The sequence below is a fragment of the Diceros bicornis genome, chromosome 28 (assembly GCF_020826845.1).
Source record: "Diceros bicornis minor isolate mBicDic1 chromosome 28, mDicBic1.mat.cur, whole genome shotgun sequence".
Classification (NCBI taxonomy): Eukaryota; Metazoa; Chordata; class Mammalia; order Perissodactyla; family Rhinocerotidae; genus Diceros; species Diceros bicornis.
In genome coordinates this window covers 28,952,310-28,979,811 of record NC_080767.1, presented here as the reverse complement: position 1 = coordinate 28,979,811, position 27,502 = coordinate 28,952,310, and the positions used below count along the sequence as shown (strand labels likewise).

At 48.3% G+C, this 27,502-nt stretch overlaps 1 protein-coding gene across 1 annotated transcript in view; it reads left to right on the top strand.

The window, feature by feature from the left end:
* TTLL11 (tubulin tyrosine ligase like 11) overlaps window positions 1-25,219 on the top strand; it is a 235,951-nt gene extending 210,732 nt beyond the window's left edge. The window contains exon 9 of the mRNA XM_058523936.1: window positions 24,189-25,219. Coding sequence (XP_058379919.1) covers window positions 24,189-24,481 — 293 coding nt within the window. The 3' untranslated portion in view covers window positions 24,482-25,219. The remainder of the gene's footprint in view (window positions 1-24,188) is intronic.
* Window positions 25,220-27,502: the final 2,283 nt, after the last annotated feature.

The window sequence follows — 27,502 nt, the reverse complement described above, 5'->3', positions numbered from 1 at the left end:
GCTGCTAGGCCTGGAGAGCCAGGACCGGCTTCTCTCCGTTTCTGTTTGCCATAGTCTCTGAAGAACAACTTTCGCCATTCCTTCATAGTGTCTGCCTTCATACGGGTGGGTGCTCGCTGCCCTTGGCTGGCTGTGGCCGCCTCCAGCCCTCCCTCTGCATCTCCTTTCAACTCAGAGCTGAACATCAGCTGCCTGCAGTCGCCTGTCTCATGATTCCAACACTAGGACAGAGCCCCTGAGTGAGCGAGGGCCCGGCAGATTGGACCCCCTCCCCTCTGCAGCCACCCCTCCCATCACCAGCCCCACACTCAGTCACTCCAGCCAGGGTGCCTGGCCTCCTTAGATCCTCCACCATGGGCACTTGCCTCTGCTGGAAACCCCGTCCCATCACACACCACTGCCCGAGCCGTCTCCTCAAGGAGACTTCCTCAGCCCTCAGTCTGGGCCAGGGCCCCCTTCCCATCAGCTCCAACAGCATCCAGCCCTGCTCCTTGACAATAGGGCTAATTAAACACTGTGGCGTGAGAATGTGGCATCTGCCCTTTAAACTGGACTAACCTCCACAAGCAGAGTTGTTCCCACCTAACGAAGCCTAGCACTGGGCCTGGCTCATAGCAGGAGCTCCACAAACATGTCGAACGGACAAGGAGTCAGGGCGTGACAATCCGCTGATCCTGTGGGTGTCTGAGTCTCATTACTGTCTCTCACCAAATTTCCTCAGTCGACTTATGCAAATCATCTGCCTCCTGTACTTTCATCAGCTGGAATGAGCCCCAACTGAAATGTATTTGGTTAACGATGTACTGAAATATTTAAAAGTATTTTTACTTGGAATGTTTAGCGAAGCCTGGCTTATGCATATACATGGACGGCCCCCTCCCTCTGAAACATGGGCGGCCGCCCATAACCAGCCAGGTTTCTCGCCGCGCCTTGAACGACGTGTCTGGCACAAGCAACATTCTTCAGCCTTGAAATTATCTCGAAGTCAGATGGGCCTCCCTGGATGTATGCCCTACACGCTTACAAAATAGTCGGCGTCAGAATTATTTTTAATAAAAGCAAGGGAGCCAAGAGAAATGCCAGCTCGGCCTCTCCCTCGCACAGACACTTATCTTCGGGGTGTGCTACCGTGCAGGCTGCTCTGTCTGTAATTACTTTTCCCCTCCGTGAGTGCCGCCAGGAGATGTGTTCACACCCACAGCCCCTTTGTCAGGTGAGCGCCTGTTCTTCATCCTCCTCTCTGTCACCTGTCACCTCCAGGGTGAAGGGAACAGGATCTCCGCCCATTGCCTGGCCCCACCCCCCAAAGAAAGAGACAAAAGGAAAACAGTGGAATGGTTTTTTATGCAGCCTCCCCCTTTTCTTGTACTTGTTGCTTACCATCCCAGATCTTGCAGGAACAGTGGCAGCAGGATGGAGCGTTGTGGGATAGCGTGAGCGACTGAGTCAGCTGGCTGGGTTCAATCCCTGCCCCCTCCCATCTGGGAGCCCTTAGAGGGGGCACTCAGCTCTGGGAGCTGCATTTCCTTTAAAACGGGGCCAATGACATCTACTTTGGGTTGTTGTAAGGATTTAGTAAGGAAGCATACGCCTGGCTCACACTGGACAGGGTTCCTGACATCTGTGTGTGTTTATAGATTACAAAACAGTTTTCGAATCTAGTTGTTCACTGAATGCTCACACTCCTGGTGAGCTCAATCTTATTCCCAGGACCCCATTTACGGAGGAGGAAACCAAGGCTCGGAGGGGTAGAGACGGGCTTGGGGGCAGAGCGGGAACCTGAGCCTCAGTTCTGTGCTGCCTTGGGAAGTGACAACAGTCACAAGCTAGTGAAGATGGAGGACTGTGCCAATCCCCAGATGTCCCCAGGCCCAAGAGCCTGACTCAATGACTGAGGCATCCTTCAGGGCTGGGCACAGCTGTGTTTGGTAAGAGGAGGATTTGGTCCTTGGTCTTGGCTCAGGGAGACATTAAAGATGACAGACACATCCAGGAGTCTCCTCCCCAAGCCACCACGACATCTGCTCCTCCTCCAGGCGGGGAGTCAGTATACATGTTCACATGCACTTTACTGTTACAAAACACAGCACTGGATACTCCAACAGCCCTGCTATTTAGAGTTGAGGAAGTGAGGACTAGACAGGTTAGGGGCCACCTTCAATGGCGCCGGGCTAATATGTGGCAACGATTAGATGAGGCCCAGTGTCTCCTAACTAAATCTTCAGATTTATACCTAAATATTTTATTTTATTTTATTTTGGTGCTAATGTAAATGGTGCTGTGTTTTTAATTTCAAATTCCAATTGTTTATTGCTGGTATATAGGAAAGCAATTAACTTTTGTATATTAACCTTGTATCCTGCAACCTTGCTAAAATCACTTATTAGTTCCAAGAGTTTCACTGTCAGTTTGTTGGGATTTTCTACATTGGCAACAAGGTCATCTGAAAACAAAGACAGTTTTATTTCTTTTTTCCCAATCTATATACCTTTTATTTTCTTCCTTTGTCTTACTGTGTTAGCTGACTCCTAGTACAATGTGGAACAGAAGTGGTGAGAGGGGACATCCTTGTCTTGTTTCTGATCTCAGGGGAAAGCAGCTAACTTCTCATCATTAAGTATGATGTTAGCTGTAGGATTTTTGTATTGTAGATATTCTTTATCAAGTGGAGGAAGTTCACCTCTATTCCCAGCTTGCTGAGAGCTTTCTTTTTTTTAATCATGAATAGGTGTTGGATTTTGTCAAATGCTTTTCCTATAGCATGTGATCATGTGATCTTTCTTCTTTAGCCTATTGTTGTGATAAATTACATTGTTTGATGTTTGAATGTTGAAGCAGCCTTGTATACTTGCAATAAATCCCATTGGTCATGCGATATAATTCTTTTTATACATTACTGGATTTGATTTGCTAGTATTTTGTTGAGGATTTTTACATCTATGTTTACAGGATATATTGGTCTATAGTTTTCCTTTCTAGTAATGCTATTATCTGGTTTTGGTATTAGGGTAATGCTGGCCTCATGAAATGAGTTAGGATGTTTTCCCTCTGTTTCTATGTTCTGGAAGAGATTGTAGAGAATTGGTATCATTTCTTTCTTAAATGTTTGGTAGAATTTGTCAGTGAAACCATCAGGGCCTAGTGCTTTCTTTTTTGGAAAGTTACTAATTATTGATTCAATTTCTTTAATAGATATAAACCTATTCAGATTATCTCTTTCTCCTTGTGTGAGTTTTGAAAAGTAAATTGTATCTTTCAAGGAATTGGTCCATTTCATCTAAGTTACCAAATTTGTGGGCATAGAGTTATTTATAATATTTCTTGATTATCCTTTTAATGTCCATGGAATCAGTAGTGATGATCCCTCTTTCATTTCTGATATCAGTAATTTTTAATTACTAATTAATAGTAATTAGTAATCTTCTCTCTGTTTTTCTTGGTTAGTAATCTTATCTGTTTTTTCCTTGGTTAGCCTGACTAGAGGTTTATGAATTTCATTAATCTTTTCATAGAACCACCTTTTGGTTTAATTGATTTTCTCTGTTGAGTTCCTGTTTTTAATTTCATTGATTTGTACTCTAATTTTTATTATTTCCTTTCTTCTGCTTACTTTGGATTTAATTTGCTCTTCCTTTTTCTAGTTTCCTAAGATGGAAGCTTAGATGATTGATTTTAGATCTTTCGTCTTGTCTAATATTTGCATTCAATGCTATAAATTTCCCTCTAAGCACTGCTTTCACTGCATCCCACAAAATTCAGTAAGTTCTAGTTTTATATTCATTTAGTTCAAAATATTTTTAAGTTTTTCTTGAGACTTACTTTTTGACCCGTATATTGTTTAGACATGTGCTATTTAATCTCCAGATATTTTGGGACTTGCCAGCTATCTTTCTGTTACTGATCTCTAGTTTAATTCCATTGTGGTCTAAGAGCGTACTTTGTATGATTTTTACTCTTTTAAGTTTGTTAAGGTGTGTTTTATGGCCTAAAACGTAGTCTATCTTGGTGAACATTCCATGTGAACTGAAAAGAATGTGTATTCTGCACTTGTCAGATGAAGTATTTTATACATGTCAATTAGATCCAGTTGATTGATGGTGCTGTTCAGTTCATCTGTATCCTTACCAATTTTCTGCCTGCTGGATCTGTCAATTACTGATAGAGGGGTGTTGAAATCTCCAACTATAATAGTGGATTTGTCTACTTTCCCTTGCAATTCTATTGGCTTCACCTCACATTTTGACACACTGTTTTTAGTTACATACGTGTTATAAGGATTGTTATGTCTTCTTGGAGAATTGATCCCTTTATCATTACGTAACGCCCACCTCTATCCCTGATAATTTTCCTTGTTCTGCAGTCTGCTTTGCCTGACATTAATATAGCTACTCTAGCCTTTCTTTTGGTTAGTGTTGGCATGATATATCTTTCTCCATCCCTTTACTTTTTATCTACATCTCTATGTTTAAAGTGAGTTTCTTGTAAACAGCACGTAGTTGAGTTTTGGGTTTTTATCCACTCTAACAATCTCTGTCTCTTAATTGATATATTTAAACCATTCACATTTAAAGTAATTATTGATATAGTTGGATTAATATCTACCATGTTTGTAAGTGCTTTCTATTCATCGTACTCCTTCTTTGTTTCTTTTTTATCTCCTCTCTTTTTCTGCCTTAAGTAATTGAGCGTTTTATATGATTACACTTTCTCTCTTCTTTCAACGTATTGATTATACTTCTTTTTTAAAAAAAAATTCAGTAGTTGTCCTAGAGTTTGCAATGTACTTTTCCAGGTAATAAGTCCGTTTTTAAATAACACTATGCCACTTGATGGATAGTGCAGGCTCCTTATAACATTGTATTCCCAATTCCTCCCTCCCTCCCTGATAGCATTCTGTCATTCATTTCACTTATTCCTAAGCTATAATCACCCAATACATTGTTGCTATTATTACTTTGCAGAAAGTTATCTATTAGATCAATTAAGAATAAGAAAAATGAAAAGATTTTATTTTACCTTCATTTATTCCTTCCCTGATGCTCTTTTCGTTTTTCTTTCTTTCTTTCTTTCTTTTTTTTTTTGGTTGAAGAATATTCACTCTGAGCTAACCTCTGTTGGCAATCTTCCTCTATTTTGTATGTGGGTTGCCGCCACAGCATGGCCACTGACAAGTAGGCCCCTACCCAGGAACTGAACCCCGGGCCGCCGAAGCAGAGTGCGCCACACTTAACCACTAGTTGACCAGGCCAGCCCCCGCTGGTGCTCTTTTCTTTATGTAGATCTGAGTTTCTGACCTACATCATTTTCCTTCTTTCTGAAGAACTTCTTGTAACAGTGCTTGCTAGGCAAGTCTACTGGCAACAAATTCCTTCAGATTTTGTTTGTCTGAGAAAGTCTTTATTTCTCCTTCACTTTTGAAGGATAATTTCACTGGATACAGAATTCTAGGTTGGTGAGTTTTTTCTTTTAACATTTTAAATATTTCACTCCACTCTTTTTGCTGCAAGGTTTCTGATGAGATGGCCAATGTAATTCTTATCCTTTTTCCTCTATAGGTAAGGTGTTTTTCCTCTGGCTTCTTGAGATTTTCTCTTTGTCTCTTGTTTTTCTGCAGTTTGAATATGATATGCCTAAGAGTAGATTTTTTGGTATTTCTCCTGCTTGTGATTCTCTGGGCTTCCTGGATCTGTGGTTTGGGTGTCTGTATTAATTTTGGGAAATTCTCAGCTATTATTACTTCAATGATCTCTTCTGCTGCTTTCTCTCTTCTCCTGGTATTCCCATTATGTGTATTTTATACCTCTTACAGTTGTCCCACTGTTCCCGGACATTCTCCTTTTTTTTGTTCTTTTTTTTCTCTTTGCATTTCAGTTTGTGCCGTTTCCATTGACACATCTTCAGGCTCACTGATTCTTTCCTTGGCCACATCCAGTCTACTGAAGAGTCCATGGTGGGCATTCTTCATTTCTGTTACACTGTTTTTTATTTCTAGCATTTCCTTTTGATTCTTTCTTGGAGTTACCATCTCTCTACTTACATTATCCATCTGTTCTTGAACGGTGCCTACTTTTTCCATTAGAGCCCTAACATACTAATCAGCATTATTTTGAATTCCCGTCAGAAAATTCCAACATCTGTGTCACGTCTGAGTCTGGTTCTGATGCTTGCTTTGTCTCTTCAGAACATGTTTTTTTCTTACCTTTTAGCAAGCCTTGTAATTTTTTGTTGAAAGCTGGACATGATGTATCTGGTACTAGGAACTGAGGTAATCAGGCTTTTAGTGTGAGGTTGTATGTTAATCTGGCTAGAAGCTGGGCTATATTTACTGTTTGCTGCAACTGTCCATGCCAGAGGCTTTAGTTCCTTGGTTTATTTTCTCCCTCTGTTGCTGTTGGGTTTCCCTAAGAACTCTTTCTTAAATAGAGTCTTTGTCTTGCACCTCTCTGGATGGTAATCCACTGTCGTTATGCTAGAGCCCCATTGATGTGGTGATAAGGTGCTGGGGAGAGAAAGCATTCTGTGACCTTATGATTAAATCTCGGTTTCTTAGTGGGCTTGAGCCCCTAGACTGTGCCTTTCAGAAGTGTTTCTGGACTTTTGTCCCCCTTATGTGAGGCAGGAAGGCTGGAGAGGCTGGAGTTGACTAACTGCCTTCTTTTCAGTCAGATAAGCCTCTGGTAAAGTAATTTCCCTGGAGGACAGTCTTTTGTTAGGGAGAATGCTCTGGTCATATTTCAAAATGGTTACTTTCCTCCTACGCCTCCTGAAGCATGAAGGATTTTTCTACAATCATCGACTTGAGAACCTGGTGGGGCTCTGGAGGTAAAACCACAAGAGTGTGGAGGACCCTCTAAGATTGGGCCCCCAGGAGTTTTTAACTGTCCATCTAGTCCCCACTCAGCACCCAGAAATTCTTCACTTACCAATTAGTGTTCCTACCAGTTACTGGTTCCAGCAGCTCTGTTGCCAGTAAGCTGATCTCAGCCGTGATCCTCTGTATTCACTTGTCTGTCCTGTTTTCAGGATGGCGGTTTGCCCCATGACCTCAGTTCTCTGACAGATGTAAGAAAAGTCATCAATTTTCAGTTTGTTCATCTTTTTTCTTGTTGTGAGGATGGGAGTGATGACTTCCAAGCTCTTTACATGTTGGAGCTGAAACTGGAAGTTTTCTGTTAGCGTTTTACACTTTTCACACCAGTCCTGAGAGTTAATCTTTTTACTCCAGGTTACAGAGAAGAGAGCTGAGGGTCAGAGAGGTTAAGTAATGTGCCCAAGGTCACACAGCTAGTGGATGGTAGAGCCAAAATTCTTTGTCTTCAGATTCTAATGGTCTTTGAGAAACTGCACCAATCACAAGCATTCCAGAAGTGTTTACCATCCAGGCCCTGTCAGAGATTTTCCATGGAATTCCTAGTGAAATCTAGGCTTAGTCATTTAACCTCATGAGTCATCTGATCAGTTGTCTGTCTCTAGGCAAGAAAACGGCCAAATTAGCCATTTAGAGCCTTATCCAGCCCATAGTTCACCATCTCTCACGTGGGGCCAACTTCAATATTTGTTGGTTGCCTTCCCCAAATTGTGTTCACCTTACTGGTGGAGAATCATAGTGTTTAAAACCAGAAGGGCCTTAGAGATCATCTATTCCAAGGCCCTTGCTTTACAGATGAGATCTTGGTGAGTCCATGGAAGAACCACCTTCCGTCCATTGGCTGTCTACCTCTCCACCCTGCTCTTTTTCCTTGATCTTTTTAGGATTAATTTAGACACAAATTTTTTTTTTTGAAATGGTTGCTCCACAAGTGTGTGATGAAACCTACACTCTGCCCCCACCTTTGCCTCATGGGAGAGGGGAGAAGGCAGGGGCCGTGCCCTTGGGGTGCTCTGCATCTCGTGGGAAGACTTGGGAGACTTCCAGTGGTCAGGCATCCTTGACCTCCCTAAGTCCTCCCCAAGGTCTAGATAGACCAGTGGTTCTCAACCACTCAAATCTCAAATTGCCCCTGGGGGGCAATTTCCCCAGGGGATGTTTGGCCATGTCTGGAGACATTTTTGGTTGTCACAACCGGGGAAGAAGGGAAGTTACTATCGGCATCTAGTGGGTAGAGGCCAGGGGTGCTGCAAAATATACTGTAATGCATAGGACATACCCCCCACAATAAAGAATGATCTGGCCCCAAATCTGAAAACTGTCGAGGTTGACACACCCTGAGATATAATATGCCCACTCAGGATCTCCACATTAGCTCCAAGTATACTTGAAATAGCCACATTTTCCCTTCGCTTTCCTAAAAGATAGCTCCTGGGGCAGTGGGGGCAGTTCCCTGTGCCCCACCACAGTCACGTGATACAACTACCAACCAGCTCAGGGCAAGGGGCAGTGGCCTCTTGGGAATGGGTGCACACCTGAACCGTTCAGTGAGACCTTACATGATTGAGGTGCTTTCTTCTTGGTAGCAGGTGGGTGTCTCTGCCCACACTTCCCCACTGATCAGGTCTGTGAAGGGAGGAGAAGTCTTATGTAAGCGCAGCCTCAGACAACCTTCTGTCACTTTGGCACTCCAGGGCCTGGGAAACCCCCTCCCTCCTGAAGTCTCCAGAACGTGGTTCTGTTCTGAACAGGCCCTGCAGGGTCTGCTTGCCACCTGCGGGATAAAATCTGAGCTCTTCTGCCTTGGAGATTGGCTTGGCTAGACTCCTCTCCATCCTCCGCAACCCCAGCCACCCTCTCTTGCCACACATCCTGTGCCACAGCCATACGGGCTAGTCTGGGCCAGGCGAACATGCTTCTCTCCATGGCTCTACTATGCTTTTCTCCCTGCCTGCAATGCCCTTCCCTACCTTGACTGGCTGGACAATGCCCCCATGTGAGACCCTCCTTAGTGAAGCTCCCAGGCCCCTCTCCCTGCCTCCCTGCCCAACGGTCAGTCATACTCTCTTCCATGCTCTGTGGGTTCTCGGCACACCACTCCAGCAGGGCTGAACTGGCTGGGTCATAAGTGTTTGCATATGTCTATGTCCCCCTCCACCTGCCCCCAGAGGGTGCTGTTGCCAGTGCCTGATTCGTAGCTGGGGCCCAAGGCCTAGCACAGCAAAAGCTTATTGAATGAATGAGTGAGTGAGTGAATAAATGAATGAATAGATGAATAGAATGTCACTGGGATCTCATTATTCTCAGAGTGGCTACTTCATGTGATCTCAGGCTCTACCCCTTCTTCTGCCATTGATGCTGTGTGATCTTGAACAAGTCACTTGCCCTCCACGCTCAGTGCGCCCATGGTAACCAGCTGTAACCATGTAACCATGGTAACACCCCCACAAGCAGGTTCCATGCGTGGTCCCAAGTAGAGGAGGTAACAGAATCCTAACCGAGTTCAGGATTCTTCCTAATTCTCCATTTGTGGTCGCCCCAACTAGCCCCCAGACAATACCACTCCTGAGCAGGAGAATAGTGAAAGAAACATTTTTGTGCACTAATAAAATTACCTCCTCTAAAGAAGGCAATTTGCATGTTAATGTTTTGGGTAATTCTGTGCAGCTCCAATGCCCTCAGGGCTGCAATTGCTCTCTGACAAAGTGACAAAAATAAACTCCTGCATAAAAGAGCATTTCTCTTCTCTCTCGTTTGTGCTCTAAAGTGACATTCTTAATGTGACTCGAGTTGAAACCAACTTCTCTGTCTTATTTTTGACACTGATCTGCCTCCCGTCACCTCTCCAAGTGACAGGCTGGCTCCTCAGAGCTCCTCAGAGGGCTCTCTCCTTGGGGACAGGGCTCGGTCCTCTTGGTGTGTGGACACCTGCACCCCTAAGGCTCCAGACTCTGGTCTTCTGTAATTCCAGAAGGCACAGCCGCTACCTGGAGGGCAAACATGGGGAGCAGGGAAGCGGCCTTTGGTGGGTGAGTTAGGGCAGCCTAACTTCCCCCAAATTGCCTATTTTTGGGAAATAAAGAACAACTACAATGGGAGATTCTGAGCCTTTGCCCTCCAGGGCAGCAGACTGTTTATCTGCCAGGCTTAGCCCCTCTGATCCCCTAAAGATGATAAAGAAAGGAGCTCAGATTTCCAGGGCATCTTCCATGTGCCAACACCAAGTGGGGCCCCTCACGTCAGTGTCTCTCATTGAGCCCCCACAAGAGGACAGGAGCCTAGCAGGGTAGGTAGAAGCTGAGGCTCCCAGAAGTGAAGTGATGAGCCAGGGTCCCCTCGCAGCTGTGAGGTTGACCCTAGGTTGAACTTATGTGTGTGTGATATAAAGCCCAGGTTCTTCCCACCCTAAGTGGATGCTAAAGGCATGCTCATAAAATCCGCCAATGACCCAAGCAGAGGGCAGGGAGGAGACGATTGACATCTACCAGACACCTACCACGTGTGCCGTGCGCTACACCTGCAGATTGCATTCAGTCAATCAACCAATGTCCACCTCCCACACGCCAGGGGCTGGCTGTGATGGCACGTGCAGTGACCAGCAAGTCACACCCAGGCCTCACACCCCTGACAGTCTGGTAGCAGAGACAGACAGACATTAAACACAGAAATAAGGATGTAATTAAATGTTGTGATGAGTTCTATGAAATCAAATAACTAAGTTTTAAGGAGAACAGCAGAGAAAACCTAATTTATATTAGAAGGTGGGTCAGGGAAATCCATCAGTAACATTGGAGCTGAGATCTAAGCGCTACCCAGGTGAAGACTGAGGGAAAGTGTGCTTCTGCAGAGGGAACAGCTAGTGACAGGGGCCCTGAGATGGGAAAGTGTGCATGGCTTCTAGGAATTGAAGGTGGGGGGTGGGTGGCATGAAGGAAAGAGGGGTGCGCCGGCATGCAGGTGGCTGCAGCAGTAGCAGGGGCTAGATCCTGCAGCGCCCGCCCTCAGAGCAGGTTAAGGAATGTGGATTTTGTTCTGAATGTTGTTGGGGAGCTTCAAGAAGGAGGCTACGTGACGACTCGTGTTTCTAAAAGGTCACTCTTGATGCTGTGTTGGCAGGTGGCGATGGTGGAAGTGGGGAGACCAGCCAGGAGGCTGTGTGGGAGTCCAGGGAAGCAAAGGCCTCTGAGGCAGGCCTGGGGGGCGATGGTGGAGATGGAGAGCAGAGGTGTAAAGTACATGGGATGTTGGGGGGAGGGAGGGGCTGAGGAAGGGGAGTTCCAACAATGGCTCTCAGACTCTGGCTGGAGCAGTGAGGTGGGTGGACATATTATTTATTTATTTATTTATTTATTTATTTATTTATTTATTTATTTATTTATTTTAAATGGTAATTTATTTATTTATTTTTATTTTTGTGAGGAAGATCAGCCCTGAGCTAACGTCCATGCCAATCTTCCTCTTTTTGCTGAGGGAGACCGGCCCTGAGCTAACATCTGTGCCCATCTTCCTCTACTTTATATGGGACGCCGCCACAGTATGGCCTGACAAGCGGTGCGTTGGTGCACGCCCGGGATCTGAACCCTGGGCCACCAGCAGTGGAGTGCGCGCACTTAACCACTACGCCACGTGGCTGGCCCAAGACATATTATTTATTGAAATGGGCTAGGATTTAGGGAAAAGCAGGATCAGAAGAGCAAGAGATCCATTTCTAACAGGCTCTTTGAGATGCTAATGAGACATCTCAGTGGCAAAAATGCTGTCTGGCCTGGAGATAATGATTTGGACGAGGGCATTGATTCATGGAAGATATTTAAAGCCTAGGGAATGAATGACAGGAAGACAGAGAAGGGAAGCTTGGCCCCAGCAGAGACCCCTGCAGACCCCACACCAGGGAAAGCAGAGAAAAGCCAGGAGAGACACAGAGCCCGAGCCAGGACTTTCCAAAAAGATACCAAGGAAAGCTGGAGAGTGGGATGTTACAGAGGTGGGAAGAGGGTGTTTCCAGGAGGGAGGCTTCCATGCTGTCAAATGCTGCAGAGAGCAGGAGACAAGGAGAGATCAGAGAGAGAAGGTGCCCGGTCATTGGGCGAAAGCAGTTCGGTGGAGAAGTAGCGAACCGATGCCCCCACTGGTGATCGGAGGGGAGGCTGTGGGGACAGTGCCGCGTGCCAGCATCCCTTTTGGGCAGTTTGGCTGAGCAGGGAGCAGAGATAGAATGGTGACCAGTGGACACGATATCAAGGCAACCTTTCAAACAATGCAAGACCTGGGGTGTGTTCGATGGCCACTGGGCATGATTCAGGAGGAGGGGAGAAATTGAGGATCCGGTGGCCCCAGGCATTGACTCCAGACTACAGAGCTGTCCTCCTGCTGGTGCTCCCCAGGCAATTATCGGCTTCTTCCTTTGCATTCTAACCCTGTCCACTCCTGGTTCCACACCCCTCTCTGCCTCCCCACTCCCCCTCCCCTCCACCAGGTGAGGGCTTGCTCCTCTCTGTATCTTCCTGATGCGTGGTCAGTGAGTGTTGGTGCAATTGAATGGCACTAGTTCCTGCCTTACAAGTCCTCTCAGAGCAAGGCCATGGTGGGGAAGAAGAGTTAGATTTGCTCTCTGGAAAACTGGGGCCGCTGGAGAGGCTTTGCACATTTCAGCTCAGAGGCAGAGAGCACACAGTGAGAAGGGGCCTCCTGGGGAGGTGATGAGCGCCCCACCGCTGGAGGTGGCCAGGAGCGGGCTCCATGACTGTTATTAGCAATGTCAGGAAGAGCAACCAGAGCTCAGAATTTCACAGGGAAACTACAGGGAGCCAGCAAGACAGTACTAGAAACCGTGCGTTTTCTGCTAACTCGTGACTGTGGCTCTTTCCCTGCCTCTCTGAGAGACAGCACGCCGAGAGGGTAGACTCACAGAGCCTGGGTTCGAATCCCCACCACCACCTCCAGTCTGTGGGACTCTGGGTGAATAGCCTTACCTCCCTGCACCCCAGAAGCCTGCAGCACCCAACTAACAGAACCCAAGAAAGCAAAGTTTCACTATGTCTTTAACCACAGGTGAACAATCGAGGGTGAAATGGGGGGTCATAAATGCATCTGCCACCCAGATTGTGTTTTGAGGATGAAATAAGAGCTTTTCACAAAGAGCTCAGCACAGTGCCTGACACACACTAAGCAACTACTCTTATTAATTCTTACTATTTTGAGTGTTGTTATTATCCTGTAAGAGGCTGGATGGTGTTATCTCTGAAATCCTTTCCAAGCCAGAGATTTGACCACTTGCTGAGGAATCAGTGTTGAGCCCCAGGAGGTTCCACTGAAGCCATAAATCCCACGAGAAATGTCTGGAACAGCACGACGGAGTTGCAGGAAGCGGTGACCAGTCCTGTAGCCCGTCTTCCCAGATGGTGACTCAGGAACTTGTGTCTGTGTCGTGGTGGAATCAGGGGTGACGCTGGATGGGACTGGAGTGGGACCTCTGGGCCACTCTGCACCAGCCAGCGGCGTGACCTGTGATTAATGAAACGATGAAATAGCTGCTTCCGTCTTTGATTCTGTTTGTTATTTGGGTGCCACGGGCTTCTGGGGGTAATGATTTTTCCGCAAGTTCTATTTATGGTTCATTCCTGACACTTATTAATTTTTCCATCCAGCCAAGGACAAAGGTGAGAGTGACTTGTTGTTGCTGTAATGCTTGAATACAATGACTGCGTGTACCAACTTCTGTTCCCGAGCTGTGGGGGAGCAGAAGAGCAAGGCTCTCCCTTTCTTCCTTAAAGGATGGGCCTTCAGGAGGTTTCTATCTGGTTTGGGGGACAGGCGGCATACAGCAGCGGTGGGAGCCCCAGCAACACCACTCTCCAACGGTGTGGCCTTGGGCGAGTGGAGTGTGACCTTGGCCAAGTCGCAGGCCTCTCTGAGTTCAGACCCCTCGTTGGCACAGTGTGAATGTTAGCGGTACAGCCTCCCAGGGTTGCCGTGAGATTAAAGGAGCGAGTCAGGGAAAACGCACAGCATGAGTCCTGGCAGGCAGAGCGTCCTCAATAAACGGGGTTTGTGACTTTAGTTATTACCATTTTTAAAACCTTGAGAAGCCATCATCACTCCCAATGCTTCTGGAACCCTGAGAAACCACCTAGTCCCCCGCTCATTTCACAGAAGGGGAGAGTGAGGCCGGGGAGGGGAAGAGACTGACTCAAAGCCACTCAAAGCCACGCGGTCCGCAGGGGCAGAGACCATTCGAGAATCCAGGTCTCCTGACCTCCCCGCAGGATTTGTCTTCTTTGTAATCCCAGTCAGTTTGCTCATTTATTCCACAAACAATTGTTGAGAGCCTGCTCCGTGCTGGCTGGAGATGGGGGTGAAGACTCTCTGGCCTCGTGTGGAGACGAGCTCTCTGCAATCACAGAAGAAAATGAAACCTATGCCGTGATAGCTCTCCAGGCGGAGTGAGGTCAGAGTGCAGAGATCCAAGTGGGCAAATGACGGAGGACTCATTCTGCTATGTTTTAAACACCGTATCGGGCTTGTTCTGGGTGATGCCTTGTAAAAGCCACTTGGGGCAGATATTACTGTCCCCACTTTACAGACGAAGAAATGGAGACCCCGAGAGGTGAAATGACCTGCTAAAGACTAGACAGCTACTAAGTGGCAGAGCCAGGACCCAGACCAGCCCAATCTGACTCTCATCACTATTGCACGGAGCCATATGCCATCTCCTGGGAAATGCCCAGAATTCATCTCCCGTAAGGGAGTCCTTTGAAATCCCAGCCCCGGGCCTGGAGGCACCGTGGTCATGTTGGGGGGACCAGGCAGCAGCAGGCAGGGAGTGGGCTTCGAGGCATCCTGAGGATGGAGAGAAGAAAGATTCTTGCGATTAACCACCTCAGAGCTGGCACAGCCGCACATATAGCTCTTGTGGGAACATTCCACTCACAGATAGAAATCACTAAGCTAATTCTAGTCAAGATCATTCAGCTTTATTTCCTACCAACGATCCCAAACCAAAAACTTGTATACTTACACATTTAGAATTTCACTGTGAGACAGAAACATCTATTCTAGGTGAGTAATAAGGAAGAGATTTAAAGGTTGGGGAGAGAGAAGGAACTGGCAAGGCGCTGTCCTGGCCTAGCACAGCAATACCTTGAGATAGAATTCCTAGCAAGAAGCTCAGGTATTTTGAGAGGAAAAAAAGCTCATATTCAGTCTGGGATAATCTCCCTGGCTGTCGACAATGATTTGGATTTAATTATATCATATATGCAAATGTGCTCTGTACACTGTAAAATAATACATAAATGTCAGATGTTAGGAAAGAGCGTGGTGTAGGAAAAAGAATGTAGGTTTGAGAGTCAAGAGAGGCACGGGTTTAAATGCTGCCTCGTCCACTCAGGGGGGACTGTGACAAGCCGCCTGGCCTCTCTGGGTCCGTGTTCCTCAACTGTACATGGGGAGTACTTGTAATAACATCCTCTTCTGAACATCACTCTGAGAACCAGAGGAGAAAATGGATATTCTTTGTAAATTGGCAAGTGCTGTGCACACGGAAGGTATTATTCTTGTTTCCATCCTTAAGCCCCAGAATAGATGATGGGATTATGGGAGAGCAGCCACCAGCGCTTTCATTAAGTCCTGTGTTCGAGGACCCCTCCCTGGAAGTGGAGAGGAGAGGACTCGAGGCCAGAAGGAGCCCCTGGGCCCACCCTCGCCCGGCTGATTGACAGAATGAGGCCATGGTCTGTCAGGGGCCGCCTCCCAATATCCAAGTGGCCGTCTTGGGTGAGAGACGTGTGGATGGCTACAACTGAAATATATTTCAAAGGCTGCTTTCTCCAGCGACACCCGTCGACCCAAGTGAAGTTTCAAAAAATACTCCACAGCTTATCTTCAGGCATGGGAGGCAGGTGGGGAAAGCCTGTTTGCAGAGACGGACGGATCTGCCTGCTCCTTCTTGCTGACATCCAGCAGAGATGGATGAGGCCCATCCCTCATTCGCTGCAAGGCGAGTGTTGTTTCTTTCTTCTAGACGCCTAGAATTAACGCTCCGACTTGGCCGTCTCTTTGAAGCAGCGGCAGAGTAAAGAAGTCAGGAGAGTGGATTTTAGGGTCTGCCGTCTACCAGCTATATGACTTTGGCAAGTCTCTTGAGTGTAAAATGGGATTGATGGCAACACTGCTTCGTAGGGTTTCTGGGGGATTAAGTTAAATAACACATGGGAAGCTTTAGCCCAGGGCCTTGCATGTAATGAGGGCTCAATAAATATTAACGGTCATTGCTTCCTTTCGTTACTTTTACTGTAACAGGTCACTAAAGCAATGGTACCAAAGAGATGCTTCCAACTCCAAGTCAGAGCTGTAAGGGTTTTTCGGGGGGCTGGTGGAGGAGCAGGGAAGAGGGGCAGGATTTCTTATATTCCTCCTAAATGGCTCAGGTAATCTCAGAGACTTGGTTAGTGGTAAGAGAGTGTCCCCAAGTGCTGGATGTGCCTCAGCCGAACTGAGCATTCCAGGGTGCTATGGACTGAATTGTGTCCCCCCCACAGATTCATATGTTGAAACTCTAACCCCCAATGTGACTATATTTGGAGACGGGAAGTCTAAGGAGGTAATCAAGGTTAAATGAGATCATAAGGGTGGGGCCCTGATCCAATAGGACTGGTGTCCTTATAAGAAGAGACAGCAGAGAGCTGGCTTGCTCACTCTCTCCACCATATGAAGACAGCAAGATGGTGGCCGTCTGCAGGCCAGGAAGAGAGCTCCCACCAGAACCAAACCCTGCTGGCACCCTGATCTCAGACGTTCGGCCTCCAGAACCGTGAGAAAATGAATTTCTGTTGTTGAAGCCCCAAGGCCATGGTATTTGGTTATGGTATTTGGCAGCCCAAACAGATGAAGATGGTGAGGAGGGGTGGGCAGTGGGATTTCAGAGGAGAAAGCTCGTTCTGTGCCTCCCCAAATGTTCTTGATTGCCCACAGCAGAGCTTGCCCAGCACTAGGCTTCTCAAAGACCACGCTCTTAGTTTCTTTACTCCACGCCTCCTCAAGAGCCCTTAAAGAGATAGCCAAGTGGGAGTGTTCATTCCAAAGGTTCCTTGATCATCCATGGGTGCAGAATCCCCAACACTGCAATTACAAGGGCGGTTTCTGGGGCCTCATCGCCAACAGATAGAATCTCCAGGGGATGGGAACAGGAACCTGCAATTCTGGAAAGGTTCCCAGATTATTTTATGCATAGGATATTTGAAAACCACCGGCCTTGAAGGGAGGTCAGTCTCCCAAGCCTGGTGCTGGAGCCCTCCTTCATAAGGGCTCCTGACTTGCCCTCACGGCCACATCCAACCCATTGGCAGATCGAGGATCCATTGGCACTACCCCCAGACTCTATCCAGAATCTCATCACCCCTCACCTCCTCCACTGCTACCACCCCGGTCCAAGCCACTGTCAGCCCTCGCTGGGACTAGTGCAGTAGACCCCTTACAGATCTGCTTGCTTTCGTTCACATGGGCCCCTACCACCTGCTCTCAACACAGCAGCCACCCTGACCATGTCACTTCGAAACTCCCCAGTAGCCTCTCATCTTCCTCAGCATGAAATCCAAAGTCCACCCTTGGTCTGTAGAGCCCTCTGCGGCCTGGCCTGCTAGAACCCTTGCAGTCTAATCTACTTCAGTACAGACAGAGAAGGGCAGGGCCTCAGAGAGGGCAACAGAGCTCTGCCCCACTTAGCGATCAAGCAGTGATGCTGGAAGAAACCGGGCTTGGGCCGGCCCCATGGCTTAGAAGTTAAGTGCACACGCTCCGCTGCTGGCGGCCCGGGTTCGGATCCTGGGCATGCACTGACTCACTGCTTCTCTGGCCATGCTGAGGCCACGTCCCACATACAGCAACTAGAAGGATGTGCAACTATGACATACGACTATCTACTGGGGCTTTGGGGAGAAAAAGGAGGAGGATTGGCAATAGATGTTGGCTCGGAGCTGGTCTTCCTCAGCAAAAAGTGGAGGATTAGCATGAATGTTAGCTCAGGGCTGATCTTCCTCACAAAAAAAAAAAAAAGGAAAGAAATGCTGTACTCTTAAAAAAAAAAAAGAAATCAGGCGTGTGTGGTTTCTCAGAAACCAAGGGAGCACGTAATGCAAAGTTGGAACCACTTCACAGTTTTTCAGCTCCACCATTAGTCTTTTAAAAATAACTGTTTGCTCTCAATCAGAGTATCTTAAAATACAGATATTTTTAGCCCAAAGTCAAGCTTCTCGAAGTTCAGGGCCAGGTCCTTTTGTAAATAGGCCCCTTCTTGCAGATGAACTGTCAGGGTATGTACAGACTGGACTCAGCAGCGGGGAGGAGGCGGAGGGGGAAGGGCTGGGGTTCTCAAAGTGGGGTACCTGACCAGCAGCCCCCTCACCACCTGGGAAGGAGGTAGAAGTGCAGATTCTCAGACCTTCGGAATCAGGAGCTCTGGGGGTGGAGCCCACAGTCTGCGTTCTCACAGTCCCTCCAGGGCCTCTAAACTCGGAGAGCCTCTGGTCTGGATCACCTTGGTTTTGTAAGCCAGCTCGTCATGTAAGAGAAGAGATTTCACAGGTTGTCTTTCCGCTTGCCCTTGGCTTCCCTCAGAGTCCTCGGCTGTCAAACGGGAATGACCACACCTGCGTCACAAGATTGTTAAAACCTTCACAGTCCGTTCCAGTCGATTAAATGGGTCTTGATTGCTGCCTGCCACATGCTGGTCTGTGCCGGGCACTGGAGACTATGAAGAAGATTGGGACAATGTCCTTGCCTCCAGGAGCACAGAATCCCACTGGGGAGGCAGCCTCATACCCATCGATTTGTCCCAGTATATGACAAGAGACAAGAGGATGCCCCAAGGATGGGCAATTAACTCCACCTGGGGATGGGCCAAGGCGAGCTCCACAGAACCAGTGACCTCAGAGGCTGGATTGGGGGTATTTTAAAAATATACATTTTGGGGCCGGCCTGGTGGCACAGCGGTTAAGTGCGCGTGCTCTGCTTTGGCGGCCCAGGGTTCACAGGTTCGGATCCCGGGTGCACACCGACGTACCACTTGTCAAGCCATGCTGTGGCTTGTCCCATATAAGGTAAAGGAAGATGGGCATGGATATTAACCCAGGGCCAATCTTCCTCAGCAAAAAGAGGAGGGTTGGCATGGGATATTAGCTCAGGGCTGATCTTCCTCACCAAAAAAAAAAAAATACATTTTTTTCTAATTATTATCAACAATGAGCATGCATTGTCTTATTTGGAAAATACAGAAAAGTAGAAAGAGAGATATAAAAATATGCTGTAAGTCTAACACTGCTCCCCCAACCCCTGCTGTAAATAAGTTGAAGATGAATACCATTGTGGACCTTATGTTTTCCTTTGTAAGGAATATTTTGAAACACTTGAATGATTCTTAAAACTTTCACCAAATTGCTTTTCAAAAGTCCACAGCGATTTCACCACTGCCTCACTATTATCATTATTTTACATTTTTGTTAGTTTAGTGGGTGAGCAGTAGCACCTCTGGCTTTGATGAGATTGGATGTTTTCTCTCTTACTTGCTAATGTATGTGAACTGCCCATTCACGGTCTTTGGCCATTTGGGGACTCTATAAGGTTGAAGTATTTTTAACACGAAATTAATTATGAAACCAAAATTACATTAAAAAAAAAAAACAGATTCCGAGAGTTTTATTGCAAGGGAATAAATCAGAAATGAAAACAATGGTGTACCACGTGTTTATTATAATACTCTCAATAATAGTGAAAAGATGTAACTAGTCTCAGCGGTCGGCAGCGGGGGGTGTGGCAAAATGATATGCAAGTCAAGATTTGATGGAATATTATGCAACCATTAAAATAACATTATGAAAGCTGCATAGCAACACAAAAAAATATTTACATTGGTGCATGATGTCATTACAACCAAGTGAGAACATGTCTCCTGTGGACAAAGAGTGGATGGAAGGTCAGTCAGCGAAGACCCTTGGGTTCTAGAGGGGGGGCAGTGCGTGAGCTTTACTATGCTTCTGCTAAGACTCTCACGGTATTTTATAGTAAGTAATAATAAGGAAGGAGAAAGACCCAGAGAGAACATATCAATAGTCTGTGGGGCATCTGGAAAAGGCTGGAGTCTCCAACCGGGCGGGGGCTGCTCCTTCGTCTGAGGCCCAGCTCACGGCTCCGGTGGGAACCCCAGCAGCCCTGCTCCTGGAACACAACAAGTTACTTAGGGGAAGCTTGCTCCCTCTGGTTCTCCTCCTCCTCCTCCCCCTACTCCCATCCCCTCAAAGCCTTAAGAAGGTTAAATTCTCTGAAGTTCAGTGAGTATTGACTTGGCTCTGACCACTGTTCCCTGGGCCACCTTGAGGAAATGAGGATCAGGAACAATCTCTTGTCAAACTCACAGCCCCTTAGAATGGCCGATGTGGGGGCCAGAAACCCATGTGTTCATGGTGCTCAGTTTGGGGTGCCCTCTTCCCAACCCTCATCGGCCTTCGGACTCGCTCAGACACTCTCACCAGGGCTGGGCAAAGCATGCAGGGCCATCGGTCAGTGTAGACAGCCCTCTTCCCCAGTCCCTGGCCTGAGGAGTGTTTGGTTTGCTTTTTTATTTTGGTGGAAGGCAGGGAGGGGTGCAGTTTGAGGTCAGGAGACCTGCTTCTGTCGCTTTCCGGCTGTGTGACTTGGGGCCTCGTTTACCGCTCCCCCTTCTGTAAGATGAAGATGTACACAAGGATTCTACAGCATCGGGAGTGACGGTGGCTTTGCTGGTGACGGGGAGCCAAGAGTCCCTTAGGCGAGTCCCTGTAGGTGAGGGAGGTCTGTGAGGGCGGGCTCTGAGCCACCACATCTACCTCACAAGACTTCATTTGAGGAATAAAACAGAACAAACCAAGAAAAAAAATCAACAGCACCCCACAAGGTTTCGATCACTATAAAAAAATTGAAATCCCTGGACTGGAAGACGTGCTCAGGCTGTTATAGGTGTGGGACTCCACATCACAGATCACTGCTCACTTTGCCCCGACACCTTCGGTGGCTCCCGTCTTACTTCTCTGGCCTTCGGCTCTCTCCAGAGTCTGGTCCAGCGGGCCCCTCCCCAGCCTGTCCTGCTGCAGGCACCCTGGTTAATACTGGGCCACACGCCCCACCTCTGCCTTGCTCATCCCTGCTCTTCGCCAAGCCCACCACCTCCAGCTCATGTTTGCCCATGAAAGCCCTACCCATTCTTCAAGGCCCAACTCCAGTGCCCCCTTGCTACAAGCTGCCTCTGCTCCCCCACCCCCTAAAACCCCCAGGCATTGGCTTCACTGTTTCCTGTAGGTTCTACATATTTCCATCGAAGCCTGTCTGTCCTCCACAACTATGTTCTTACCTCTGGAGTGTTCTTGGTGGAGATGCTCAGGAGGGGTTTTCAGGAATAAGGTGCAGAATCAGCAGTGCATGAGGCCTGGGTTCGAATCCCAGCCCTGCCACTTACCAGTGTGTGACCTGGTAGCAAGTTATTTCGTCTCTCTGGGCCTCAGTTTTCTCCTCTGTACAGTGGGAGTGGTAGTGAGGATCGGAGCACCTGGCATAGCGCATCGGGCTTGTGCAAGAGTCAATAATGTCCATTCCCCTTCACTTCCACTTCTATCTTCCATATACATATTTAAACTTTTTTATATCAAAGTAGAACATATATGCAGAAAGTTTGCATTGTGTTTTTTCAAAGTAATACATGTGCATAAATTCACATTCAAATAGTAGCAAAGGGTTTGTAATTAAAAGCAGCTGCCCCTGCCTTACCTCTTTCCACCCTCTAGAATTTCCCATTGCTTATTTTAAGATTGCATATGTGTTGACTATAGAAAATCAGGAAACATAGACAAGCAAAAAGAAAACTAAGTATCACACACTAAATCTCATTTCTCATTTTAGAATGTCTTCTTCCAGATGATTTAGCCATGCTTTCTTTTTCCCCAACAAAGGTCCTCATTGTATTTTTTCTGTGCATTATAGCTCTAATCACAATCTGCCTTCAATTAAGGGAAGGAAACTAATATTCACTGAGTAAAAGGTACTCAGTCCTTGCTACTCAGAGTGTGCTCCAGAGAGCAGCAGCACAGACACCACCGGGAAGCTTGTTAGAAATGCAGAGTCTCGGGCCCCACCCCAGAATCTGCATTTTGACAAGATGGTGGAGATTGGCATGCACAATAAAGCTGGGAAGGTTCTGTAAACCAGAGCTACTCAAAGTTGCAATCCACGAACTGTTCCTGACAGTCCTGGACAAGTGGCTTAAGCCAGAATGTGATGGCGTGCTGCTTCCTTTATAGAGAAGACTTGCTACAAAATCCTGCCGGCTGAACTAAACAATGTGATGGATGAGGAGAGTGCTTACAGTCTCGCCCAAGCTCCTTATCTCGTCAGAGACCAGGGACAGGCACTTCCTGGACTTGGCACCCGTCTGCCGACCACACTTGGAGTAGCACAGTTTAGATCACAGTCGGGAAGTTGGAGGCTGGGACTGCAGTGGGTTTCTCTGGCTTTGGATCTCGGCCTCTTCCACTCTGCACGTATCTGACCGCCCCCCCCCCCCACTGACTGTGACACACACACACGCAGGCGTGCACACACACATGCATGCACACACATGCGCACATACCCCCTAGGAGAGCCCCGGCCCGGAGTTGGTGATTATAAAATATCTGTCTCTTGGTTAGATGCGTTTCCCTGCATCTCTGTCTGCACCAGGCCTCTGTTTACATTAAGAGGATTTTCCACCGGGGTTACCGTTGTCTTGATCAACTCCTCCTGTCAGGGCCAAACAGAGCAGGGGACTTGCAGAGCATGTGGAATCAAGAGAAGCCTAGCAAAAAAGCTTTGATGGACTTGGAAAGAGAAAAAGAACAACTTCTCAGCTCAGTTCAAGTCCCCGACACAAAAAGAGCTCTCAGATCCCAGGGTCTGTATATAATCCAGCATTTACAAACTCCAGGCCAGGCTTCTGCCTGCCGGGACAGAGGCAGGTGAATAAGGCGTCTGAGCCGGGAAGCAAGGCCACTGGGAAGGTGCGGAGCGGCAGAGTGGAGCCAGCCTTGTCTAAAAAGCTGCATGGCATTTGGTCCAGCCTTAGTGTCACCCTCCCCAAGAAGCCGAGGGAATCCCAAGAATTTGGATCACAGGGTTCATTTTTACTTGGACATTGGGAAGACTCAGAACCTTTCATGCAGCACAACTTAGTTAAAAGAATTGGGAGTCAGACTTTGAATTTCCAGACCACTAGTCTCTGGCTGTGTGACCTTAGGGAAGTTACTCAACCTCTCTGAGTGTTAGTTTCCTCATCTGTAAAGTGGGGCATAATAATACTGACCTTGTAAAGGTGTTGTGAGGGTGAGTGGCAGTGTCTATAAAGTGCCTAGAACCAGCTTATTCATTCATTCACTCGTGTATTCAGCCCATCTATATTGAGCACCTTCTGTGCTAGTGAGCTGGAGCCCACGATCCAGCAGGGAAGATAGAGGTTGTCACAGAACCGCACAAATACGCACAGAACAGCTGCCCCAGATGCTACAAAGAAAAGTGCAAGAAGCCTGTGCCGGGGCTGGCTCTAATCTGGGGATCAGGGAAGGTTTTACTGAGCAAGTGATTGTGAGCTCAGATCCCAAGGATAAGCAAGAGCTTATGAGGCACAGTAGGGGAAGAACATTCCAGGTGCACAGTGGGGACTACTATTAATAGCTTCCAGAATATCGTTTTGAGTAGAGAGACGGGGTCAGGTTTATTTTACTTTTTGAGGTACAATTTACATACAGCAAAATGCACAAATTTTAAGGTACAATCTGATGAGTTCTGACAAATGCCCACACCAGTGTAACCAATATCTCTATTAAGATATGGAGCATTGCCACCAGAGTGGGCTGATCTTCATGACTGTCTCCCTTACTATGAAAGGAGGGGCTGGGTTTTATGGGAACACTTTATGGTGGTGCAGAGAGATAGGCTTTGGGCTGGGTTTAAATCTCAACTTCACCACCTTCTACCCATATGACTTTGCCCTGGTCTTTCCGCTTCTCTGAGACTTAGTTTCCTCATCCGTAAAATAGGGTTAATTAAACCTACTGCACAGAGTTGTTTAAGGGATCGAATCTGCAAATGGTTGTAAATGCCCCGCTGGCGCCTGGCGCACAGTAGGCACTCTGTGAGTTAGCTATTTCGTTTCCAGGTTGGAAACAGTAGTGGGGAGAAAGCCTAGTGGTGGGAGCCGGGTGTGCCCAGGGCAGTGTGCTGAGCAGCTTTCGCACACACACCCCTAACGCGGATCTCTCGTCCACAGGGATGTGCCTGCAGGCCTTCGTAGAGGCTTTCTTCTACCTGGCTCAGAGGAAGTTCAAGATGCTGCCACTCCACGAGCAGGTGGCCTCACTGATCGACCTGTGTGAATACCACCTGTCCCTGCTGGACGAAAAGCGTCTGGTGTGCGGCCGGAGTGGCACCTCGGGGGCCCGGCCCCCTTACAGTGGCACCCCCCAGGAGCCCACCCCCGCAGCCCATCTGGCTGAGGGCAACCCCCCACCCTGCGCAGACGGTGCCCAGAAGCTCTCCCATTCCAGACACGCTCTGTCCTGAGGGCACCTCTGTGCTCCCGGAAGAAGAGCGAGCCCTTCAGGGCTGAAGGGGCCCCCCCGGGGCTCCCTGCCTGGGAGAAAGAGCAGGCGGCCGGAACTCCCGCCTGAGATTCCCTGTCATCTCCTCCCTGTGCTGCTGAGCTGCGCTTTGAAAGGCTGATGCTCTCCTGCCTTCCTCCCGGCGCCTTTTGGTGCTCCACTTGCTTGCACGTCATCAGTGGACATACGACATCCAAACGTGACAGATGGCATCTTCTATTCTGGGCTCACAGGAAGCAACAATGGGGGTAAAGCTGTTGCATTTGGGGCACGGGACACCAGCAACCCCAAGACTGAGAGCTGTGGAGAAGAAAGAGCTGGAGGGGGCCCAAGTCCCGGGTCCGCCGGGGCCTCCGAGAGAATGCTGGTTAACGCCCGAGAACAGCGTGTGTACTTCCTACCACCCCTTCTGTGACAATGGAGTGGAAATATCGAGTAGGCAGACGCGAGTCTCCCATCCCGATCATGTGCTACACAGGTGTAGTTACAGATTAGCCTCATTTCCTTCATTGCTTGCCTGTTGCTGCAATGTTTGGTTTGTTATTAATTAAGAAATAATTAACTCAGAAGTAACTAAGTAGGACTCATAGAGTCTTGGAGCTGGCAGGAGCCTCAGAGGTCGTTTTGTCTGATTTTGTTTGACCTTGACCCCAAAGCAGGAGTCAGTCCCACTGTCATGTGACCTCTGATTGGAGCCCTCCATGGGTGAGGGGCTCGCCATGTGGCCAGCAGCCTCACAGCAAGCACTGCCAGAGGGCCCCTCTAGTCCCAGCACGTGCTGGGTGCCCTGGTGGGAGGAGGGAGGTTCTGAGGGGAGGGAGACACGACCTGGGTGGAATTAGAGTGAGCAGGAGCTTGATGTCAGAAGTGTGAGGAAAAGGGGAGCCCACGCTATCCCTTCCACGAGACCCTGTCCTGGTCTCCATCCGTGTCCCCCAGGCAGTCCCCTTCTCAGAGGGGAACCCTCTGGGGCAGCCAAAGGTGGCATTTTGGAAAACAGCCATGGGCAAGTCAGGGTCTAGGCCCACGGACGACAGGCAGACAGGAGACTGCTCTTGCAAAGCCAAGCTCTCCAGAGATTTGCTGGATGTGGAGTTAATGTGGCCCTTTCCAGAGGGTCCCCTTTAAAGGATCCTGGGGGCCCTGGGAAGAGCTGACCATCCCGCCACAAGTGAGGAGGATGAAAGGTCTTTGAGGGCATTTGCACGGTGCCTGGCACACAGTGGGACTCAGAAAATGCTTGGAAGGTAGGATAAGCGAGAGAGTCACGGTCAGCAGAATTGTCTCCTGGACCAGAGAGCGCATCTCCCTTCTCCTCTTCCTCTCTTTTCTTCTTCCTTCTCACGTCCTTCCCTGTCTCCCCATCCAAGTCCCTGTCACTCGAAACAATGGGAGCAGTTGACTCAAAGTCCCACACAGAGCCTGGTACATAGTGTCTGTTGAAATGACTGACTTGGATTCAGCCTCCTAGGAATATTTTTAAACCTAAAGAGAAGGTTGTTGATCCAAGATCCTTCCAACAGTTGGTGAGATAGTTGAGAGCAGGGGCCCTTGTTAATCCTCGCCTGACCCTCCTCCCCGCCAGAAGCCCACTCTCAAGGAGCAAAGCCTGCTTCCCCTGCAGTACAGCTCCTGTCCTGCTGCCTCCTCCCCCTGCTCCTCAGGGCACAGGCAGAGCCCAGGCCGTTGCCCTTCCCCCATCCAGAGGGCCCCAGCAGTCGCTGAGCCCTGCAGAGACCACACTGGGCTCTTCGGTGGCAGGAGACACTGTCTTTCTAGAAAGAAAATAAATGTCTTTATTTTCCCCAGCAAAAAGCAGGACAGGTGGCCTAAGATGGAAGGGGCAGGAGGAACCCGATGTGCATCAAGTGCCTCCTACATGGGGGCCTTTTAGAGGTGTCGTCAGCTCGATTCTCCAGTCTCTAGTTTCATAATGCTGTTCCCACTTTCAGATGAGGAAAGAAAGGCCTGGGGGGGTCACGTGGTAGAGCCAGGCCTTGGTCCAGATCTGTTAGTGGACTCCAGAGCCCCATCTCCTCTATGTCCCTGGGTGACACACACACCGCTGGTGGGTCCTCCCTGGTCTGGGGCTCCCTGCGGTCCCCGAGGGTTCTGCTCACCGTCACACAGTCTGCTGGTGTGCACCAGGGCAATCAATGTTCCTAAATGGTCCGCTGTGAGAAACAGAGCTTGAAGACCCTGCACCCGCTCCTCCCATCCCTGTAGCCGGAGCAAATGGATTTCACGGGGAAAGACCCCAGCAAATGCGTCTCGGCACACTTGTCAGCAGCTGGGAGCAGCAGTCTTTTAAACAAAGCTTGAACTTTACATCGCTTCTTGAAGTTGGTTTCCAGAAAACATTCACTTGCAAAAATGGAGTGCAATTTTCAGGTCCAAAACCAACCAAGCACACTGAATTTTTTGGGAAAAAAAAAAAAATCAATAGGTTGAATTCGGCCACATTGTTTGGGGTGATATGAAGATATCAGCTCTCATGGGGAGGAACGCCCCCTCCCCATCTCTTGCACGTCATCCTGCCAGGTCACTGTCTAGAAGGAGCCCCTCCTCTGCAGACAGGACCCTGAGTAAGCTCCACACCCACTCGTGTGAGTGTTAGGGAAATGGGGGCCATTTTACAAGAGGCCAGTGAGTGACAGGTGGGGCCCTTTTTTCCCAGTGCCGTGGAACAGGAAGAATCAGAGGCTGCTGCTCATCAGAGTGAGTGATGCGAGACTTCCCCCGCCTCCTCGTGCCCAGCAGAGGTCTCGCTGGGTTTACCCTCTTTGGTAATTGGCCGCTCATTTTGCGGGGTGTAATTGAAGTGACAGCAAAAGCAGGTGTTTCCTTCCTCCTGGAAGAGAGGAACCGGAGCCCGGACCCAGGACCCAGAGATGCTGCGTGTAGAGCTGAGGCCCCTGTGCTGGGCCTGTGGGACAAGCCCATTCCAGAGAAGGGCTCTCAGGATCCAACCCCACCTCTTCTC